This window comes from Leptodactylus fuscus, chromosome 6, assembly GCF_031893055.1.
Source record: "Leptodactylus fuscus isolate aLepFus1 chromosome 6, aLepFus1.hap2, whole genome shotgun sequence".
Lineage (NCBI taxonomy): Eukaryota > Metazoa > Chordata > Amphibia > Anura > Leptodactylidae > Leptodactylus > Leptodactylus fuscus.
Window position 1 is genome coordinate 67,160,087 of NC_134270.1, and position 19,672 is coordinate 67,179,758.

At 41.6% G+C, this 19,672-nt stretch overlaps 1 protein-coding gene across 4 annotated transcripts in view; it reads right to left on the minus strand.

The window, feature by feature from the left end:
* Positions 1 to 19,672, minus strand: part of IGSF9B (immunoglobulin superfamily member 9B) — a 55,809-nt gene that overhangs the window by 21,195 nt on the left and 14,942 nt on the right. For 3 of the 4 annotated variants that reach the window (XM_075280110.1, XM_075280109.1, XM_075280113.1), the window contains exons 11-16: positions 19,497 to 19,647; positions 10,245 to 10,368; positions 9,527 to 9,702; positions 9,217 to 9,443; positions 8,731 to 8,815; positions 2,299 to 2,460 (exon numbers count right to left, since the gene is read on the minus strand). In XM_075280110.1, the coding sequence (XP_075136211.1) occupies positions 2,299 to 2,460; positions 8,731 to 8,815; positions 9,217 to 9,443; positions 9,527 to 9,702; positions 10,245 to 10,368; positions 19,497 to 19,647 (925 nt within the window). The remainder of the gene's footprint in view (positions 1 to 2,298; positions 2,461 to 8,730; positions 8,816 to 9,216; positions 9,444 to 9,526; positions 9,703 to 10,244; positions 10,369 to 19,496; positions 19,648 to 19,672) is intronic. The other variant, XM_075280112.1, reaches the window with a different exon arrangement.

A 19,672-nucleotide genomic window follows, 5' to 3' on the forward strand; every position in this document is an offset into this window, starting at 1 on the left:
AGTATATATAATGTTAACTTACGTTTTTATACACAGCATTCAATGCTGTATGCATATGCAATGCATATGCAATGCTGTATGTACAAGTTAGCAGCAGAGTAGCCATTTGGGATGTACACTATATTTTTATCACACTTGTGCCAAATGCTGCATTTCCTATTTTTCACCAGTTGAGAGCAAAAGTTGTTGTTGATGTAGAGGCTTGTAGTATAAGCTTTGTACGTCTTGATCTATCATTTTACATATTCTGCTTTAAATAGGGAAAAGAAGCTGCTGTAACTGCAAAGATAAGATCCACACAAAGATTGTGGATCTGCTGGATTCAGAGAAACTTTGCTTATTACTGTTGTATGATGTCCGCTATACTGCTCCGGTTTTTCAGTGTGTGTTTTGGGTAGGAGGTAGCTTTGGCTGCAGTGATTGGGAACAAGGGAGCTGCAGTTGAGACACAGACACTGTTGCTGTTTCTAGTAAAAATTCCACTCTGACCCCAGTGATGAACAGCAGCAGGATTGCTGTATGCACACCATACTCCTGCTGTTTTTGAGTGTGTGTGTAGAAGAAAGAGGGGAGGGAGCAGTCACTACTGCTGCTTCTGAGTCTGTTAGAGAGTTAGGGGAACAGGGAGCTACTGCACAGTTTGAGACAGGGAGGCACGCAAAAAAAAATATTCTGTCTCTGCTGATAATTCTACTGACACCAGTGTTTATTCACAGCTGCATTGCTTTCCACTGCTGCATATATTCCAAAAAAATCCAAAACAAACAAAAGCGACACCTAAAGGGCATCCAAACGACTGTTATAGTCAATAGGGTCCCTTGGGATCCATTCATTAGATGGTCCCGCAGGATCCATTAGACAACACATTTTTTCCATTCTTCTGGTCCTGTAATGAACTAGAAGAATGGAGTAACCCACTGCAGATGTGAACCAAGAGTAAATTACTAGGTAGGACAATAAGTTTTTCAAGGTGCCTACTTTCAAGGAAAACAGAATGTGTGGGGATTACTTCATACTTCATTTTCAAGATAGTAGTCCAGACTTTCAGTTCTGTCCTCCATTTCCGGTATTTATATTTATGCATGTGAATTTGTGTGCATGTAGATGTGGACATAAATGATATGTACGATGCATTTGTGTATTGAAAATTACACTTGAAAATGCAATTTGGTGTATCTATGTATAAAATGCATTTTAACTGTGTGCCAGGTCTTTACTTTGAGAAAATACATGGGCATTAGGGTTTGTACACGTCAATAATGTAAATTTTTCCCAGTTACAAGAAGTGCAAAATGTCCATAAATACATGGCAGAAAAAACTGTTTGCCGTTCTTTAATTTAGGTGATGCCTCACTGCAATAATTGGCTAGCACAGTCATGTATTTTCATGTTAGGGAGATGTAAAGTAAGTATAATCTGGAATGAACATCAGTAGTTATATGAGTGAATGGTGATCAATACATTCCAATGAAAAGGCTCAAGTGCACAGGAAATGTTATAAAGGGGACATTAAGACCCCATGCACACGCGTTTGCAGCCTTTTGCACTTGGATGATACTTGGAGTGACATCTGAGTGTTATCTGAGTGCATTCAGTTGTACATTCCATTATGATTATAGAGCAAGTCCTATCCTGCCCCGTGTTATCAAAACAGAATCAATCAGAAGCCCCCAACAGAAGTGAATGCACTCGGATGACATTCTGAGTGCATTCTGCTGCAAACTCGGCCCCACATAGGATGCACAGCCTAGCAACAGGCTAGGGGAGGTGAAAAAAAAAAAATCATACTCACCTTTCTCTTGTGCTCTAGTGCCACCCAGTACGGCCCGGTCCTCCTGGTCCATTGTTATCTTCCAGTTGAAGCCCGTCACACATGACTGCTGAAGTCAATCAGCGACCTCAACGAAGGGCACAGGATGTCACTACCTGTGACGTCCCGGGTTCTCTTCCTGAGGAAGCTGATTGGCTTCAGTGGAAGGGATCCGAGTCATTACAGTTGCAAGTAGTTTCACTTTGAGGAGACAGCCCAGCAGAAGGACCGGACCGCACTGGTTGGATTCCAGAATACCAGGGACAGGTATGATTTTTTTTAAAATGTTTTCACCTCCGCCATCCTATTTAAAATATAAAAATTTGCCTGGACAACCTCTTTAAGCTGGAGAGAGCTAGAAGCCTCTATAAAAAGGGTAATTGTTTTTCATCTCACTGTGCTGAAGGATAAATTATTCCCTGCTGCTGCTCCCTTAGTAAGGCAAAGCTCAGCGATCAGAGCTTTCTAGGCATGGGCAAGACACTCACCTTTTTTTCTTTTTAGTTTGCGCTTTCTCTGTCGGTTCACAACACATGCGGCCAATGTGCTGAACAAAACAGCAGCAGCCAGGAAGCAGATAGTAGCAACTACTCCAGCAAGTACAGGCCGAGCAAAACCTTCATCACTCAGATCTGGAGAAGGGAAGACATCTGAAAGGTAGAAACCACATTTTCATCAACTATATGATAAAGATACATTGAGGAGAGCTCATTTTGGTTAAAAGTTTGGACAAGAGTGCAGTCTAAAGATTTGCCAAAAAAACGCATTCCCACCATTCCAGTCATTATGTATACAACAGTTATCCATCTTAAACATACCTTAAAGTCACGGAAACTAATACTATACATATAATCTAGTATCATAGCTTCAACTTACAGATGTAGCAAATTTTAACTGGTGCTTTAATGGCTTTTTTTTTTGTCTTTGTGCCAAGTTATTTTCCACAAAGTAAAGTTAAAAAAGCTGCATCTGTTTTTAACAGTGCTGTATAATGGAGCACACAGGAGAGAGGAAACATTTTAGATTTTCAGAGCTTACACTATAGTATAGAAGACCCTGCTTACCACAAGAGCTTACACAAAGAACCCCAATGCCCACAAAAGCTTACACTTTATAGGAGAGGAGACTCCACTGACCATAAGAGACTCCACTCTACAAGAAAGTATAAAAGGTAACACTATACAGGAAAGTGGACATCATGCCTCATTAAAGCTTTCACACTACAAGAAAAAGGAAACCTGCTGACCATAAGAGCTCACGTGTTACAGGAATGATGGCTGCACTGGTCATAAAACATTACACTGTACAGGACAGAGCACCACACTTACCATACAAGCTTACATAATACAATCTCAATTGATATCTTTCACTTATAATCCCCACTGATCATACAAAAATTAGACCCTGCAGGAGAGAGGACATTGATAACCATAAGACATTACACTGTAGAGGAAGCGGGACAACCCTGACCATAAGAGCTTACACTATACAGAAGAAAACCTGATGACCTAGACCACTGAACATACTTTTTGTGCATCCTGCATGTGTCATCAGAGGGTCTATCTGTTATACATAGAAGATTAACAGCAGATAAAGATCTCATGGTCCATCTAGTCTACCCTTATATTATTTCCATTCTATCTTTGGACAGACACATGTTTATCCTAGGCAGGCTTATAGCATACTTCCAGTTATAAACAACTTTTCATATCTGAATAGTAAAAGTGAAAATAAGAAATTTGGTAAAATATCATATTAAAGAAATATATGGTTTATTCTCCACTTTTCAGGCAGTTACTTTCTCCATATTACAAAAGACACTAAAAGGAAGCCTTCACACGGAGTTTACGCTCTGCTCATTCTGATTTCAATGGGTAGCGCGCGTAAGCAGGCACCCATAGAAATCAATGGGATCTGTTTTATGCCGCTCACTCTGAACGAGTTTACATTCAGAATGAGCGGAGCATAAACTCCGTGTGAAGGATCCCAAATAATTGCTGCTGTTACACTCTGATGTTCCATGCTCTTTTAACACTGGTAAGTTGTAGATAAGAAGCTGATAATAAGAATAAGGCAATAAATCAATTAACCAGACAGCAGGTGAATTCTGCTTAGCTCTTCCATGTTCCATAAAGTTGTATGTGTAAGGCTGAAGACATAAACAAACAGTACATTGAAAATAAGGAGCAGGAAAACAGCTTATTATTACATAGTTTCTTATATTTAAAGAGGACCTTTCACCACCCCAAGGCTTTTTTTTTTAAATGTAGATTATGAGCCCCATATAGGGATCACAATGTACTTTTTTTTAAAATCTCCTATCAGTATGTCTTTGTAGAATGGGAGGAAATCCATGCAAACACAGGGAGAACATACAAACTCCTTGCAGATGCTGTTCCTGGTGGGATTCGGACCCAGAACTCCAGCGCTGCAAGGCTAACCAATGAGCCACCATGTTGTCACGCACTTCTCTCTTTACAGGACTGAGAAGAAGAGCCGGAGGAGTGATGACTGTAGTGATGCCACTGAAATTCTCCTGCATCCCGCTTCCGAGCTCTCCCTGGAATTGCTCCTCCGGCTCTTCTTCTCAGTCCTGTAAAGAGAGAAGTGCGTGATCTCATGAGATCACGCTGCTGAAGCTACTCTGACACTGCTATCTGCTAACTGGACAGTGTCAGAATGACGTCGATGCTCCCTCCACCGTCAGTAGGGCTTAAAGGGGTTGGCCACTTTCAGACCAATATTGACAAACAAATGTACAATAAAAAGATATACAATTTTCCAATATACTTTCTGTATCAATTCCTCACGGTTTTCTAGATCTCTGCTTGCTGTCATTCATTCTGTTACTTCTAGAGGATAAAAGTCTGACCATGGTCATGTGATTTACGGTCCATGGTCATGTGATGAGCACACAGGTGCACAGCTGATTACCAGGCAGATGTCTGATCATTGGGCTGTGACCATAACGAGCGGCACCTGTGTGCTCATCACATGACCATGGACCGTAAATCACATGACCATGGTCAGAGTTTTATCTCCTCGAAGTAATAGAATGAATGAGCCGAAATCTAGAAAACCGTGAGGAACTGATACAGAAAGTATATTGGAAAATTGTATATCTTTTTATTGTACATTTGTTTGTCAATATTGGTCTGAAAGTGGCCAACCCCTTTAATTAACATACAGGGTGCCAAAAATAACGGGGTTCAGAACTCCGCAACAAGGGGGGCTAGACAAAATTCTAAATGCCCCAGACTCTGTGCAGCAGCGCCTATAACATGGTACAGAAAACTCCACAGCCTTGGGGTGGTGAAAAGTCCCCTTTAAATGTATTATACATTTATGAAATGTTGTTTATAATTGGAGGTACATTTTAAAGTCACTTGGTTTTGATTTCCCAACCACATCTGCTGGAAGTTTATTCCAAGCCTCAATTATTGTTTCACTGAAATAATATTTCCTGACATTGCTTCTGATCTTTCTCAGATTTAGCCCCCTTATTCTTGTCTTTAGGTTTTTATTAAAAACAAAACAAAAACACACTTACTTCCTGAACTATATTAAAAGTTTGAATCACGCCGCCCCCTCCCTTTACATTGTTTCTTCAAGGCTTTACTGTTTAAGATCTAAACAGGTTGGCCACTTTCAGACCAATTGTGAGAGACCGATATTAGTCTTTGTATAATCAAAAGCTATACAATTTTCCAATATACTTTCTGTATCAATTCCTCACTGTTTTCTAGACCTTTGCATGTAGATGTATGATTACTGTGTTGTAACTATAATGAGCTACGCACCTGTGTATTCATCACATGACCAGGTACATACAAGTGCCTACAAGTAGTATTCAACCCCCTGCAGATTTAGCAGGTTTACACATTCGGAATTAACTTGGCATTGTGACATTTGGACTGTAGATCAGCCTGGAAGTGTGAAATGCACTGCAGCAAAAAAGAATGTTATTTCTTTGTTTAATTTTTTTTTAAATTGTGAAAAGTTTATTCAGAGGGTCATTTATTATTCAACCCCTCAAACCACCAGAATTCTGTTTGGTTCCTCTAAAGTATTAAGAAGTAGTTCAGGCACAAAGAACAATGAGCTTCACATGTTTGGATTAATTATCTCTTTTTCCAGCCTTTTCTGACTATTTAAGACCCTCCCCAAACTTGTGAACAGCACTCATACATGGTCAACATGGGAAAGACAAAGGAGCATTCCAAGGCCATCAGAGACAAGATCGTGGAGGGTCACAAGGCTGGCAAGGGGTACAAAACCCTTTCCAAGGAGTTGGGCCTACCTGTCTCCACTGTTGGGAGCATCATCCGGAAGTGGAAGGCTTATGGAAATACTGTTAGCCTTCCACGGCCTGGACAGCCTTTGAAAGTTTCCTCCCGTGCCGAGGCCAGACTTGTCCGAAGAGTCAAGGCTAACCCAAGGACAACAAGGAAGGAGCTCCGGGAAGATCTCATGGCAGTGGGGACATTGGTTTCAGTCAATACCATAAGTAACGTACTCCACCGCAATGGTCTCCGTTCCAGACGAGCCCGTAAGGTACCTTTACTTTCAAAGCGTCATGTCAAGGCTCATCTACAGTTTGCTCATGATCACTTGGAGGACTCTGAGACAGACTGGTTCAAGGTTCTCTGGTCTGATGAGACCAAGATCGAGATCTTTGGTGCCAACCACACACGTGACGTTTGGAGACTGGATGGCACTGCATACGACCCCAAGAATACCATCCCTACAGTCAAGCATGGTGGTGGCAGCATCATGCTGTGGGGCTGCTTCTCAGCCAAGGGGCCTGGCCATCTGGTCTGCATCCATGGGAAGATGGATAGCACGGCCTACCTGGAGATTTTGGCCAAGAACCTCCGCTCCTCCATTAAGGATCTTAAGATGGGTCGTCATTTCATCTTCCAACAAGACAACGACCCAAAGCACACAGCCAAGAAAACCAAGGCCTGGTTCAAGAGGGAAAAAATCAAGGTGTTGCAGTGGCCTAGTCAGTCTCCTGACCTTAACCTAATTGAAAACCTGTGGAAGGAGCTCAAGATTAAAGTCCACATGAGACACCCAAAGAACCTAGATAACTTGGAGAAGATCTGCATGGAGGAGTGGGCCAAGATAACTCCAGAGACCTGTGCCGGCCTGATCAGGTCTTATAAAAGACGATTATTAGCTGTAATTGCAAACAAGGGTTATTCCACAAAATATTAAACCTAGGGGTTGAGTAATAATTGACCCAGACTTTTATGTTTAAAATTTATTAAAATTTAACTGAGCAACATAACTTTTTGGTTTGTAAGATTTATGCATCTGTTAATAAATCCTGCTCTTGTTTGAAGTTTGAAGGCTCTAACTTATTTGCATCTTATCAAACCTGCTAAATCTGCAGGGGGTTGAATACTACTTGTAGGCACTGTATATCACATGACCATGGTCAGACTTTTATCCACTAGGAGTAAGCAGAATGAATGAAAGCAAAACAAAAAAATCTATACAAGCTCAAAGAACGGATACAGAAAGTATATTGCGAAATTGTTCAACTTTTTATTTTACAAACAATATTTGTCTCTCAGTATTGGTCTGAAAGTGACCAACCCCTTTAAGCCTATCCTAGCCTATATGTGTTAGGCTTCAAACCCTTCACCATTTTTGTGGCCCACCTTTGAACCCACTCCATTTTTTCTATGACCTTTTGTAGTTGGCATTTTTAGAACTGGACACAGTATTCTAGATGTGGTTTTACCAGCTCTGTTTACAGTGGAATCACCATTTTTCTTCATACTGGTTATTCTTCTAGCTATACAGCCAAGCACCCTGCTTGCTTTCCTGATTTTCTAGGTGCATGGTGCACTCATTTTGAGGCAATCAGATATCAAGACCATGAGATCCTTCTCTTCTGAAGTCGTATCTAAAACAGAGCTACCAGTACAATACTCAGATAGAGGGTTCCTTCTCCACAAATGCATTATCTTGCATTTGAAAATACTGAACTTTGGTTATCATTGTTTGGAACATTCATCCACTAATGCTAGACCTCTTCTATATTTCAAATCTCTCCAAGAGTATCAATCCTATTACAAACTTTTGTGTCATCAGCAAACCTTACCTACCAAACCTTCTTTGTCATCCACAAAAAATATTAAAAAGAACAGGACCCAAGATGGACCTCGGAAATATCACTTGTGACTTGTCTGTCCTGTGACTGCACACCATTAACAACAACACTCTAATCTATTTCTCAGCCATTTGCAAATCCACTGAACTTTTCAGGGACTAAGTCCAATCTTTAATAATCTATCAAGTCTTTATGTGGCAATGTATCAGAGGCCTTGCTGAAATCCAAGTAGGCAATATCCACAGCATCAGCTTTGACCAACAATAGTGACATTTAAAGAAAATCAAGTTTGACATGACACCATACCTCTGCTATTCTTTGTAACATTAGAAGTAGTTGGAAGTATCCAGTAGAGGGGGCACTACTAAAGCCAACTAAGGTTGCTGGCTTGTGTGCCTGGCCTATGAAGCGTACATAAGCGTACATATCTGTGTGAGTTAGTGGATTGCAAACATCAAAAAGGAAGAAACCGAGTACTGTAGAGATACGGTATAGAAAAGTTGCATAAAAACATCCCTGGGGTAAATAATTACCTACAATCCAGCTTACTCTTACAAACCATACTTGTAATAAAATCAGTAATGCCCTTTCATACAAAAAATTAAAATTTTGTACTAAAGCCTTCATAACCCCCTATAGAGTGATAAATGTGAATTTACTGCAATGGCAATGACTGCAATGGCTTGTGGTGTGCATAAATGAAGGCCCTGAAAAGGACATGGGTGAGGTGGATTATAGGTTGTCATTTGCCCAAGGGCACTTCTAAACAGCATTAGTAGGTTTTGTTTCGCTGTACCTGTACTGGACACTCCTGCGATGTTACTGGGCTCACTGATGAGATCCTGCATGACGGCCAGCACCCGGAACTCATACCAGGTGTCCTAGAGAAAAAAAGAAAGCATACAATATATCTTCAGGAAGTAAACAGATAGGAGGTTCCAGCGACTACTAAACAAGCGTTCACCTGGGATAGTATTGGGATCTGTTCCATGCAATATACAGATGGGATACAAGGAAGTGCTCATATGATGGATGTCAGCAAGAGTATGTAGAAGGACAAAAGATGTATCTCTGCATTCATGTCAGCTAAGGGTTAGTAACGTAGATTATCACTTATGAGATGATTAAACAGAAACAGAAATGCTGCCTGGGGAAGCCTTAGACTGCATGGGGAAGGGGGCTTATTTAACATTTAAGGCAACTTTTGAAGTTACCTTGTTGAACTAGACCTTAGTTAGGGTGCTATTACATGTCTTGCTTTAATTGCGTTAAAGTGCCATACCTGGGATAATTCCTTTGCCAGTATCTCAGTTTCAGTCCCTGAAATCGAGTCATCCAGAATCTCCCATCGCTCCGCTAAGCGAAACTCCATTATGTACCGATCAAGAGGGAAGCTATGATTGGCTGGTGGGAGCCAGGACAGGAGCACTCCCTGCTGGGTCCGATTGGCTATGAGGCAGCGGGGTGAGGTCAGAACCAGCAGTGGCTCAGGAGTTGTAATGGGAAAAGCTTAAAACAGAAGAAAAAAGGAAACATTGTATTATACTGATAACAATAAATAAGTCACAACACAGAAGAACAAGAATTCTTACCCAGTGTTCGCACGGTCACCACCTCACTGAATGAGCTAGTCCCCAACTTGTTCTGTGCCAGAACACTGAACTGGTACTCCGTTTCCGGATCCAAAGAGTCTATGAGAAGGGAGGTTGCCCCACTGGCTACTGGCATGGAGACCCAGTCATGAGGCCCGAACTGTGCGCGTTTTATCCTTTAGAAAAGCCACAAAACAGACATGTAATCACTGCACACCGGGTTACTCACTGGAGCTGAATGTGGAAAAGAAAAGTGTTCCCCGCAATAACTGGGGAGCAGTGAACACCCTTGTATAAAAACCCCTTTGTAAGCCGCCCTTACCTGGGACTGCTCATATCTCTAGAAATCTACTATCTGAAGCAGGTTTACACAATACTGTATAAGAGGAGCAGCACTTTCATTATGTTATAATCTAGACTGCTGCAATACAATAAAGTCTGCTCCATACATATAGCATGGAGTGTATAGCATATAGTGTAACGTTTGTAGCAGCCATCAATGCATCACACAATAGACAAGAGGAGAGGTGTCCGCATTCCATATATGTGTGATTCAATATATACTTAGGGGATGTATATACACACACACATATACACACAGCTGTCTGTATGTTTAGGGAGGAATGCACGGCAACATCAAGGCATTGTCCCCAAGCTGAATATGGATCACACATCAAGACAGTGGAGAGAAAGCTGCAAAGCATGCTGGGTGACTCACAGAGCGCCGTACCAAACTGAAAATGTCTGCTCGAATCCTCCATCATAGCCAGGTTCCCAAGACACATTTGCTGTGTTCATAGACACCAGGACCCGGACACTGGAAGGAGCATGAGGACTGGTGCCTGGAAAGAATAATAAAATACATGTCACAATTGTCCCAGAAGTCAGAATGGTGTGTATATAAATCAGAGGCCTCAATGTAGCAAAGCCAGGGTCAGGCTACAGGTAACATGCTGGTACAGGAGACTACAGGACAGACGTAGAGGAATTTAGGCTACAGGGCATTTTTTATGATACTTATGACATTTTTTAAACTTTTTTTTAATGGATTTTTGGCCCAATGGGGAATCATGATCCAATTGCTGGTTCAGTGTTATACTCTCCAATACAGAAGTATTGGAGTGCATAACAGCAGTCAGCCTCTGCATAGGCTGACAGGCCTAGCTTCCTGATCCTGTCAGAGGCAAAATCGAAGCCAAAAAAGACAATTACAGACCCAGGGCTACAAAATAAGGATCACAGACTCCTCCCGTGAAGAGCCAAATCAATACGTAGAGACATTTATCATCTTCCTTAAACTATACTTTTCATCATTTAATTTACAACACCAAGAACAAGCCATAAGGTTATGTAAATCAAGGTAGTAGCAAGTGTCGATAAGATTTGCAAATAATCTGATTTTCAAGCACCAAACTCCAATATGTGGCATGTGAGAGGGCATAAAAGCCAGAGTGAAAAAGTTTTTAGCCACATGAATCCTCAAAAATCAGATCAAGTGTTGTGGGATAATTGTGTGATAACTCCTATCCGTTTACATGTGGATTATCACTACTACTAAGCTAAGAGAGACAGAATCCTTGAACTAAGAAACCTTGGCTTATCACTGGGGAAGATCGTTGTCTAAGCCAAGATATCTGCACTGTTCAACACTGCATGTCCTGGTGGTTAGTAGAATAATGCCAATTTAAAAGACAGCAAAAGTGCATGGTGGCAAACCTCTGCATGGAGGAATGGCGGATAGTGATCTATTTTGCACTGCAAGTGAAATTGGACATCCCAAGACTAGGGCAGCACATAGTATCAACAAAATCCATCAGTAGGTGTTAGCACAAGCGAGACGTCCAGCTACAGGTGATCCACTGACCTCATGTCACCACTATCAAAGACTATAACAGTGCACAGCAAGGCTGAAATGGATGTCCACTTCAGTAACTCAGATGTAATGATAGCCAGAGATTGATCTGGAAACCACATGGGCAATGCCATGAAGATCTCCCATCTCCCTTCACAAGTACTGTAAGGGGTAGTTCACATGGAGTAAACGCGCGCTCCATGTGAACTACCCCTAAATGTTGTGTCGGTCCTACTCCAGGGATTATGGTGGTGCGGTGGCATAATGTACAGAGGTTGGACCCCTCTAGTCTTTGTTTCAGGTACACGAGTAGCTCAGCTTTACATGGATTTGTTCGTCCAACCAGTGGAACAGCCATTTCTCCAAAGTGTCCCAGATGGCAGTTTTCAACAAGACAATGCCAGGCTGCTTGTTGTTTGTGATACTGTGAGCAGCCTACACAGCCAAAAAGTGCTATCATGGGCCTGCAGAGACTTCGGACTTGTCTCTCATTGAGCACATCTGGGACACCATTAGTTGCCAATTGCAAAGGGATCTGCCAGCAACCAATGTGAACAATTTGCATGCCCAAGTGCATTCAGCGTGGCATACCATTCCTCAGATAACCAATAATAATCTGTTAGCCTGCTAAGGCGTGTAAGTGCATACTCAATGCTGAATAAATCAAGATGTTTTCAATATTTTATCTCCATTTTTTTTATCATTTGCATATCATTAACACGTCAATCAGTTTTTTCCTTCTTGGCTCTGCAATTTTAATGTTGAGGAGTGTATTAATTTATGATGTGTGGCAAAGCACAATATTCTGCTGAAAAAGGAATACTTTTGCCATGGAGGTGTGTTCTTGGACTGCAACAGTGTTTCAGTAGGTGGCATATATCAAAGTAATATCCACATGAATGCCACGATTTGACCCAAAGTTTCCAGGAGAACTGCCCAGAACATTGCAGTCCCCCGTTGGCTTGCCTTCCTCCCACAGCACATCATGCTGCCACCCCTTCCACAACAATGTGCATGTACCTGGCCATCCACATGATTTATCACATCAGATTACATATTTCCATTAATCCATAACCCAGTTCTAATGCTCACGTGCCCAGTGTGAGCACTCTCAGCAATGGACAGCCTGTCACAAGTTCTCATTCCTTGGACCACTTTAGTTACATAGTAGATGAGATTGGATGAAGACACAGGCCCATCAAGTCCAACCTATAACCCTACAGTGATCCTGAGGAATGGCCATCAGGCTGATGCCAACTGCTCCATGTCCATGGGAAAAAAAAATCCTTCCCGACACCAAATCAGTATAAAACCCTGTAATATTTTTCCATTCAAGAAAGGCATCCAGACCCTCCTTGAACTTGCACAATTTATCCACCGTCACCACATCCTGTGGCAGGGAGTTCCATAGCCTCACTGTTCTTATAGTAAAGAATTTCGGTCTATGTTGCTGGTGAAATGTTCTCTCTGGTAGACGTATAGGATGTTCCTTTGTCACTGTCCCTTGTACCTTCATGTATTTGTACAATGTTATTATTATTGAATAATCCACCCATTCCCCTAATTATCTTTGTCATCCTTCTCTACTCTAGTTTAATTCTGTTGTTCTTATACACTGGGGCAAAAATTTGCGCACAATAGTTTGTGTGTTGTCTAACTAGTGATTTGTATAGAGGCATAACAATGTTCTTGTCATGAGAACCTACAGTATACCTCTTTTTATGCATCCCATAATAGTATCTGTCTTAGCAGTAGCTGCCTGACTCTGGTCGCTAAAGGTAAACTTATTCACCACCAAAATCCCCAAGTCTTTTTCATTGGCAGCCTAACTCAGTAATTTACTATTACGTACATAATCACACATTTTAGTTATTTGATCAAAATGCATAACCTTACATTTGTCTACATTAAACTTCATTTGCCAAGTCTCGGCCCATGCTTCCAGCTTCCTTAGATCCCCCTCTAATATTCTACTATCCTCCTCATTTTTGATTACCTTACAGAGTTTAGTATCATCTGCAAATATGTAAACTCTACCCTGTAAACAATCTACCAGGTCATTAATAAAGATATTAAACAGGAGAGGACTCAATACCCCTGTGGCACCCCACTGGTAACTGTGACTCTTTATAAACCCACTAGCTGGTACCCACGACTTCGTCTGCGGTGATTGTAGAAGTGGGTAAATACAGGCACGGGTAAGGTTTTAGTAGTGTGTAAAAGGTATGTGATATAAAATGTAACTTTGTATCTTGTTTTTGCTGTAATTCTGAGAATACGTGAGACTTTTGTGTTGAATGTAATTTGTATTTCAGCTGCTATACGGTGTTCTGAGAAACTCTACATAGTGTCTTTGGGACAGAGGTATTTCAAGTTAATATACTTCGATATACGACATTGTATGATTTGTTATTTTCCGCCAGTACATGTACATTTTGGGCACAGGATACTCTTGAGCAAGCAACATAAAGTCTGGCCCTGTGCATGACAGTTTAGTAACTCCATGTGCCTCTTATTAATAGCAATTAACCCCATCATGTCCCTCACATTAATCCTTGTGTAAGAGTTACTGATATGAGACTTGGAGGTAATAATTAATCTTCATTATTGAGGTCTTTTATTAGTACCTCCATATGTCTAACATATTAGTAACCTTTATATGAGGCACACAGGGGTTAATATGAGGGACATGATGGGGTGTATTCCTATTAATGTAAGGCACAGGAAGTTACTAACACTAAACTAATAACCACAAATGCCTGACATTAATGAGAATAGGAACTAAAGGAAGGGACCTGTGTGTTTCTTACTTTAAGTTTGCTAGCAGCTTCCTCTCCTCCTCTGGGAACCATTGCAGGATGCAGACGGCAGGAGCTATCACTATAGCAGGCAGAGACCTGAGCGATTAAGCTCCACCCCCTGGTTTTCCTGCACCCCTCTCAAAGGGGAGTGTCCTTATGCCTCAGCTCTAGCAGAGCACTGAAGGGACGCTCGGACTTCATTTAACTCTTGCAGGTACTGTGCTGCTGGCGTGCAAGTGAAATATGGCAGGAGTGCTACTCTTGGCACGTGTGCCAGGGGTTGCTGACCTCTGCTGTAGAGGGTAATATGAATTTTGTGGCTTGCTATGGTCCAAAGTGTGTGAGATTGCAGAGATAGTGATGTGAGTTTGGGTTTTGTGGGGGTCCTGGGAAAAACGTATGTGCGCTATTGTGACGAAAAGTAGCCTATTGCGCAATCCAGTGTAGTAACTATGTTTGTGGAAAATTTCTGCCAAATCGGTGGAGCGGCTTTTGCGTGATTGAGGAACAAACATCCAAACACACAAACCCACAAACATCCAAATTCACAAACTTTCACCTTTATAATATTAATAGGATAGGATGTTAACTTGGTGTGTTCTAAGATTATTTATAATGAGATACTCAAGGATAGCATCTCTTAGAAAACCTTCAAATATCTGACTCACCACTGAGGTTAGATTAACTGGCCTGTAGTTTCTGTGATTACTTTTAGAACGCTTACTGAAGTGCTACGGTACCGGCACCGATAGCTCTTCAGCGGGGGCACAGAATGAGAAAGCCACTGTCAGTTTTCTAGCGGTGTATTACACCGCATATGCCCAAGGACATGAAAGGTCCTCTTTAAATATTAGATATGATGGTCTGTCTAGCACTGCATAAATACAGTAGAGAAAAAGGCATTGCATAGATATGCCTTTTCCTCATCCTTGGCCACCATTACACCCAGATTATTTTTGAGAGAGCCCACAGTTTTTATTTTATTATTTATTTAGTTCAAGAATAATTTTGGGTTATTTTTACTTTCCTTGGCAATTATTCTCTCAGCCTCGATCTTTGCCTCCTTTTTTTTTTTTTTCTCACACAATTTATTTTTCTGTTTAGAATTTTTTTAATGCCGCATCACTTCCTTCTTGTTTTAGTACTTTAAATGCTTTCTTTTTATCCCTCATTGCACTGCGTGCAGTTTTAGTTAGCTACATTGGTTTTCTATTATTTCTAGCCTACTTTTACCTATAATGTGTATGATTTTCACAGGCCCTTATTCCTATAGCAGCTCTTGAGCCACTTTTTTACCTTCCTAATCTCCCATTGCCTAACTACTATATACCAGGAACAAGCTACTCTCTATTTACGGTAACTTGGCCCTTGTCAAAAGTCATTGAGATACTTACAGTTGCCAATTTTTTCTTGCTTCCAACACTATAACTCCAGGAACTAACTATTCATTTGCTGCCTATTACATCTTAATTCTTATGACAGTTGCACTACTTATATAAGGTCATTATTATTCACTTCACTTGGATATAATGCTATGGTCAACCGGTGCATATATAAAAGAATGTTCCTATTTACTGACAGCAAGCAGAGATCTTACACAAAGTATATTACAATAAAAACAATGATTCAACTCAATTTACAAAAAACTACAATAATCCTTTAAAAGGAAGTATACTTTTATGCTGTAGGGTCTAGTTAACAGGAAACAAAATGATCTTTCATTTTATATGCAAATCAGGAGTTTTCTTTTGTGGCTGCTGCAAAAAACTGTCCGAGGGACCTGTCATTTTTCCTATTTTGGGAGAGTCACTGGCTAATAGACTACAAAAGAGAATCCTATCCTACTAATCCTCCTACTAAATGTGAAAGTTTGTATATTTGTATGTTTGTTACTCAATCACGCAAAAACGGCTGAATGGATTTCGCTGAAATTTGGCACATACAGTGGGGCAAAAAAGTATTTAGTCCGTCACCAATAGTGCAAGTTCCACCACTTAAAAAGATGAGAGGCGTCTGTAATTTACATCATAGGTAGACCTCAACTATGAGAGACAAAATGAGAAAACAAATCCAGAAAATCACATTGTCTGATTTTGTAAGAATTTATTTGCAAATTATGGTGGAAAATAAGTATTTGGTCACCTACAAGCAATCAAGATTTCTGGCTCTCACAGACCTGTAACTTCTTTAAGAGTCTCCTCTTTCCTCCACTCATTACCTGTAGTAATGGCACCTGTTTAAACTTGTTATCACTATAAAAAGACACCTGTGCACACCCTCAAACAGTCAGACTCCAAACTCCACTATGGTGAAGACCAAAGAGCTGTCAAAGGACACCAGAAACAAAATTGTAGCCCTGCACCAGGCTGGGAAGACTGAACCTGCAATAGGCAACCAGCTTGGATTGAAGAAATCAACTGTGGGAGCAATAATTAGAAAATGGAAGACATACAAGACCACTGATAATCTCCCTCGATCTGGGGCTCCACGCAAAATCTCACCCTGTGGGGTCAAAATGATCACAAGAACGGTGAGCAAAAATCCCAGAACCACGCGGGGGGACCTAGTGAATGAACTGCAGAGAGCTGGGACCAATGTAACAAAGCCTACCATCAGTAACACACTACACCGCCAGGGACTCAGATCCTGCAGTGCCAGACGTTTCCCACTGCTTAAGCCAGTACATGTCCGGGCCCGTCTGAAGTTTGCTAGAGAGCATTTGGATGATCCAGAAGAGTATTGGGAGAATGTCCTATGGTCTGATGAAACCAAACTGGAACTGTTTGGTAGAAACACCACTTTACGTGTTTGGTGGAAAAAGAATACTGAGTTGCATCCATCAAACACCATACCTACTGTAAAGCATGGGGGTGGAAACATCATGCTTTGGGGCTGTTTCTCTGCAAAGGGGCCAGGACGACTGATCCGGGTACATGAAAGAATGAATGGGGCCATGTATCGTGAGATTTTGAGTGCAAACCTCCTACCATCAGCAAGGGCATTGAAGATGAAACGTGGCTGGGTCTCTCAACATGACAATGATCCAAAGCACACCGCCAGGGCAACGAAGGAGTGGCTTTGTAAGAAGCATTTCAAGGTCCTGGAGTGGCCTAGCCAGTCTCCAGATCTCAACCCTATAGAAAACCTTTGGAGGGAGTTGAAAGTCCGTGTTGCCAAGCGACAGCCCCAAAACATCACTGCTCTAGAGAAGATCTGCATGGAGGAATGGGCCAACATACCAACAACAGTGTGTGCCAACCTTGTGAAGACTTACAGAAAACGTTTGACCTCTGTCATTGCCAACAAAGGATATATAACAAAGTATTGAGATGAAATTTTGTTACTGACCAAATACTTATTTTCCACCATAATTTGCAAATAAATTCTTACAAAATCAGACAATGTGATTTTCTAGATTTGTTTTCTCATTTTGTCTCTCATAGTTGAGGTCTACCTATGATGTAAATTACAGACGCCTCTCATCTTTTTAAGTGGTGGAACTTGAACTATTGGTGACTGACTAAATACTTTTTTGCCTCACTGTACATAGATAGGAACCCCGATTAAAACATAGGCTACTTTTTAAGCCGGTAAATGACGTCACTACATGATCGTTAAGCACGAATTTACACACACACTACGTTTGAGGACCTTTGATGACGTCATCACAGGCTCTTCAGCCATCCTATAGGATCATGCTATGTGGTGGGCGGAGCTACACACTAATTTGGGACGGAGCTAAAAAGGAGGGAGCAGGACAGTTAGAAAGCTGAAGAAAATGGAGTCTCCGGATGAACGGATTTGGCTGAAATTTGGCACATACATAGATAGGAACCCCGATTAAAACATAGGCTACTTTTTATCCCGATAAATGATGTCACTACATGACTGTTAACCATGAATTTAGACACACACTACTTTGATGACATCATCACAGCACTTCAGCCGTCCCATAGCATCACTCTATGTGGTGGGTGGAGCTACACACAAATTTGGGGGTGGAGCTTAACAGGAGGGAGCTGGACAGTCTGAAAGCTGAAGAAATGGACTCTCATACAAGATCAGGAGACTACAGAACATACAGGCTGTGTGTGGCCAAGAGGACTATATTGGCTGTAGAGTTTCAGTGAGTAGGACGGGGAATCTGTTGTTCTGCCTCGAATGGTAGAGGGGGTAGAACTGTTGTACAGTTCAGCAACATCCGTTCAGCCGTGTCTAACACAGAAGTTGCTCAGACACTCTCACACAAATTCGCAGATGTAGCAGATATGAGGCGTGCTAGCACTTTGTGTGTGTAGCACGGGGTGGGGGAGGGGGGGCATGTGGTCTTCAGACTGTGCTGGGGGGAGGGAAGGGTGAACTGTCTCAAATTTCACCAGCAGCCATTCAACCATCTCTAACACAGACAGTGCTAGGACACTCAGAGAAGACAATCCCTGTGATCGAAATTGTCAGATATAGCCGAGCTGAGGCAGCACGGTATAACAGCTTGCTATGCTCTCCCTACAGATGTGCATACAGCTGGGGCTGCTGCGCATATGCACAGATGTAGCAGAGCCGACACGTGGATGCAGGCGGATCACCGCCAACCACATTTGGCTAATTATTAGCGCCTCATCGCCAACAACAACCCGCAGACGAAGTCGCAGGCAGACGCTAGTGGGTTATATGGTGGTGGTCGACTCTCTTTAAGGTTGAAAGTTGTGAAGATGCAGTGTTTTTGCAGCTGCGGAAATGTCACAGCAAAAAAACAGAACCTGCAATGTGAATGAAATTCTGGCTAATCCTATCCACACTCTGAAGAAAAAAAATCTGCAGCGGAAATGCTGCGTTTTAAAAAACGCCTGCATTTTTGAAAATCGCAGCATGTTACTTATACTTGTGGAATCGCTGATGCTTTCCCTATAATAAGAGCAGAAAGTCCACAGAGAAAAAGCGGCGAAAATGCAATGAAAACAGCTTAAACGCTACAGAAAAGAATTGATCCGTTTTCTTCCACAGCATTTTTTCTCCTGCATTTTAGTACACGGGACCTTAGCCTAATACAGGAGTTGCACTTCTGCTTCACAGGCCATATGATGTTATGTTCATTGGTTACTTGGCCTGTTTGTAGCTTAGTCCATTCTAATAATTGGGGCTGAGCTGCAATGCCAAGCACACCCTCTATGCAATGTACATAGACCAGAACACTCATCTGAACACTGCAATTTCATCAAACAGCTGACTCCAGGGACGCTGGTGTGAGATCCCGAAATCTTCTATTGAGGACATATGCTAAGAATAGGTCATCAGTTCATAAACTTGGAAAATCGCTTACCAATAACAGTGAGGTGGGCACTGGCAGTGATACTTGTTACAACATTACTAGCCACACATTCCCATTCTCCATGATCTTCTTTACTAAGTGATCTAAACTGTAAGGAGCCACTGGGCAGCACACTGTGCTTACTGGAGGAGGGGCGCCCAACCTGGAACAGAGCACAAATGAAACCT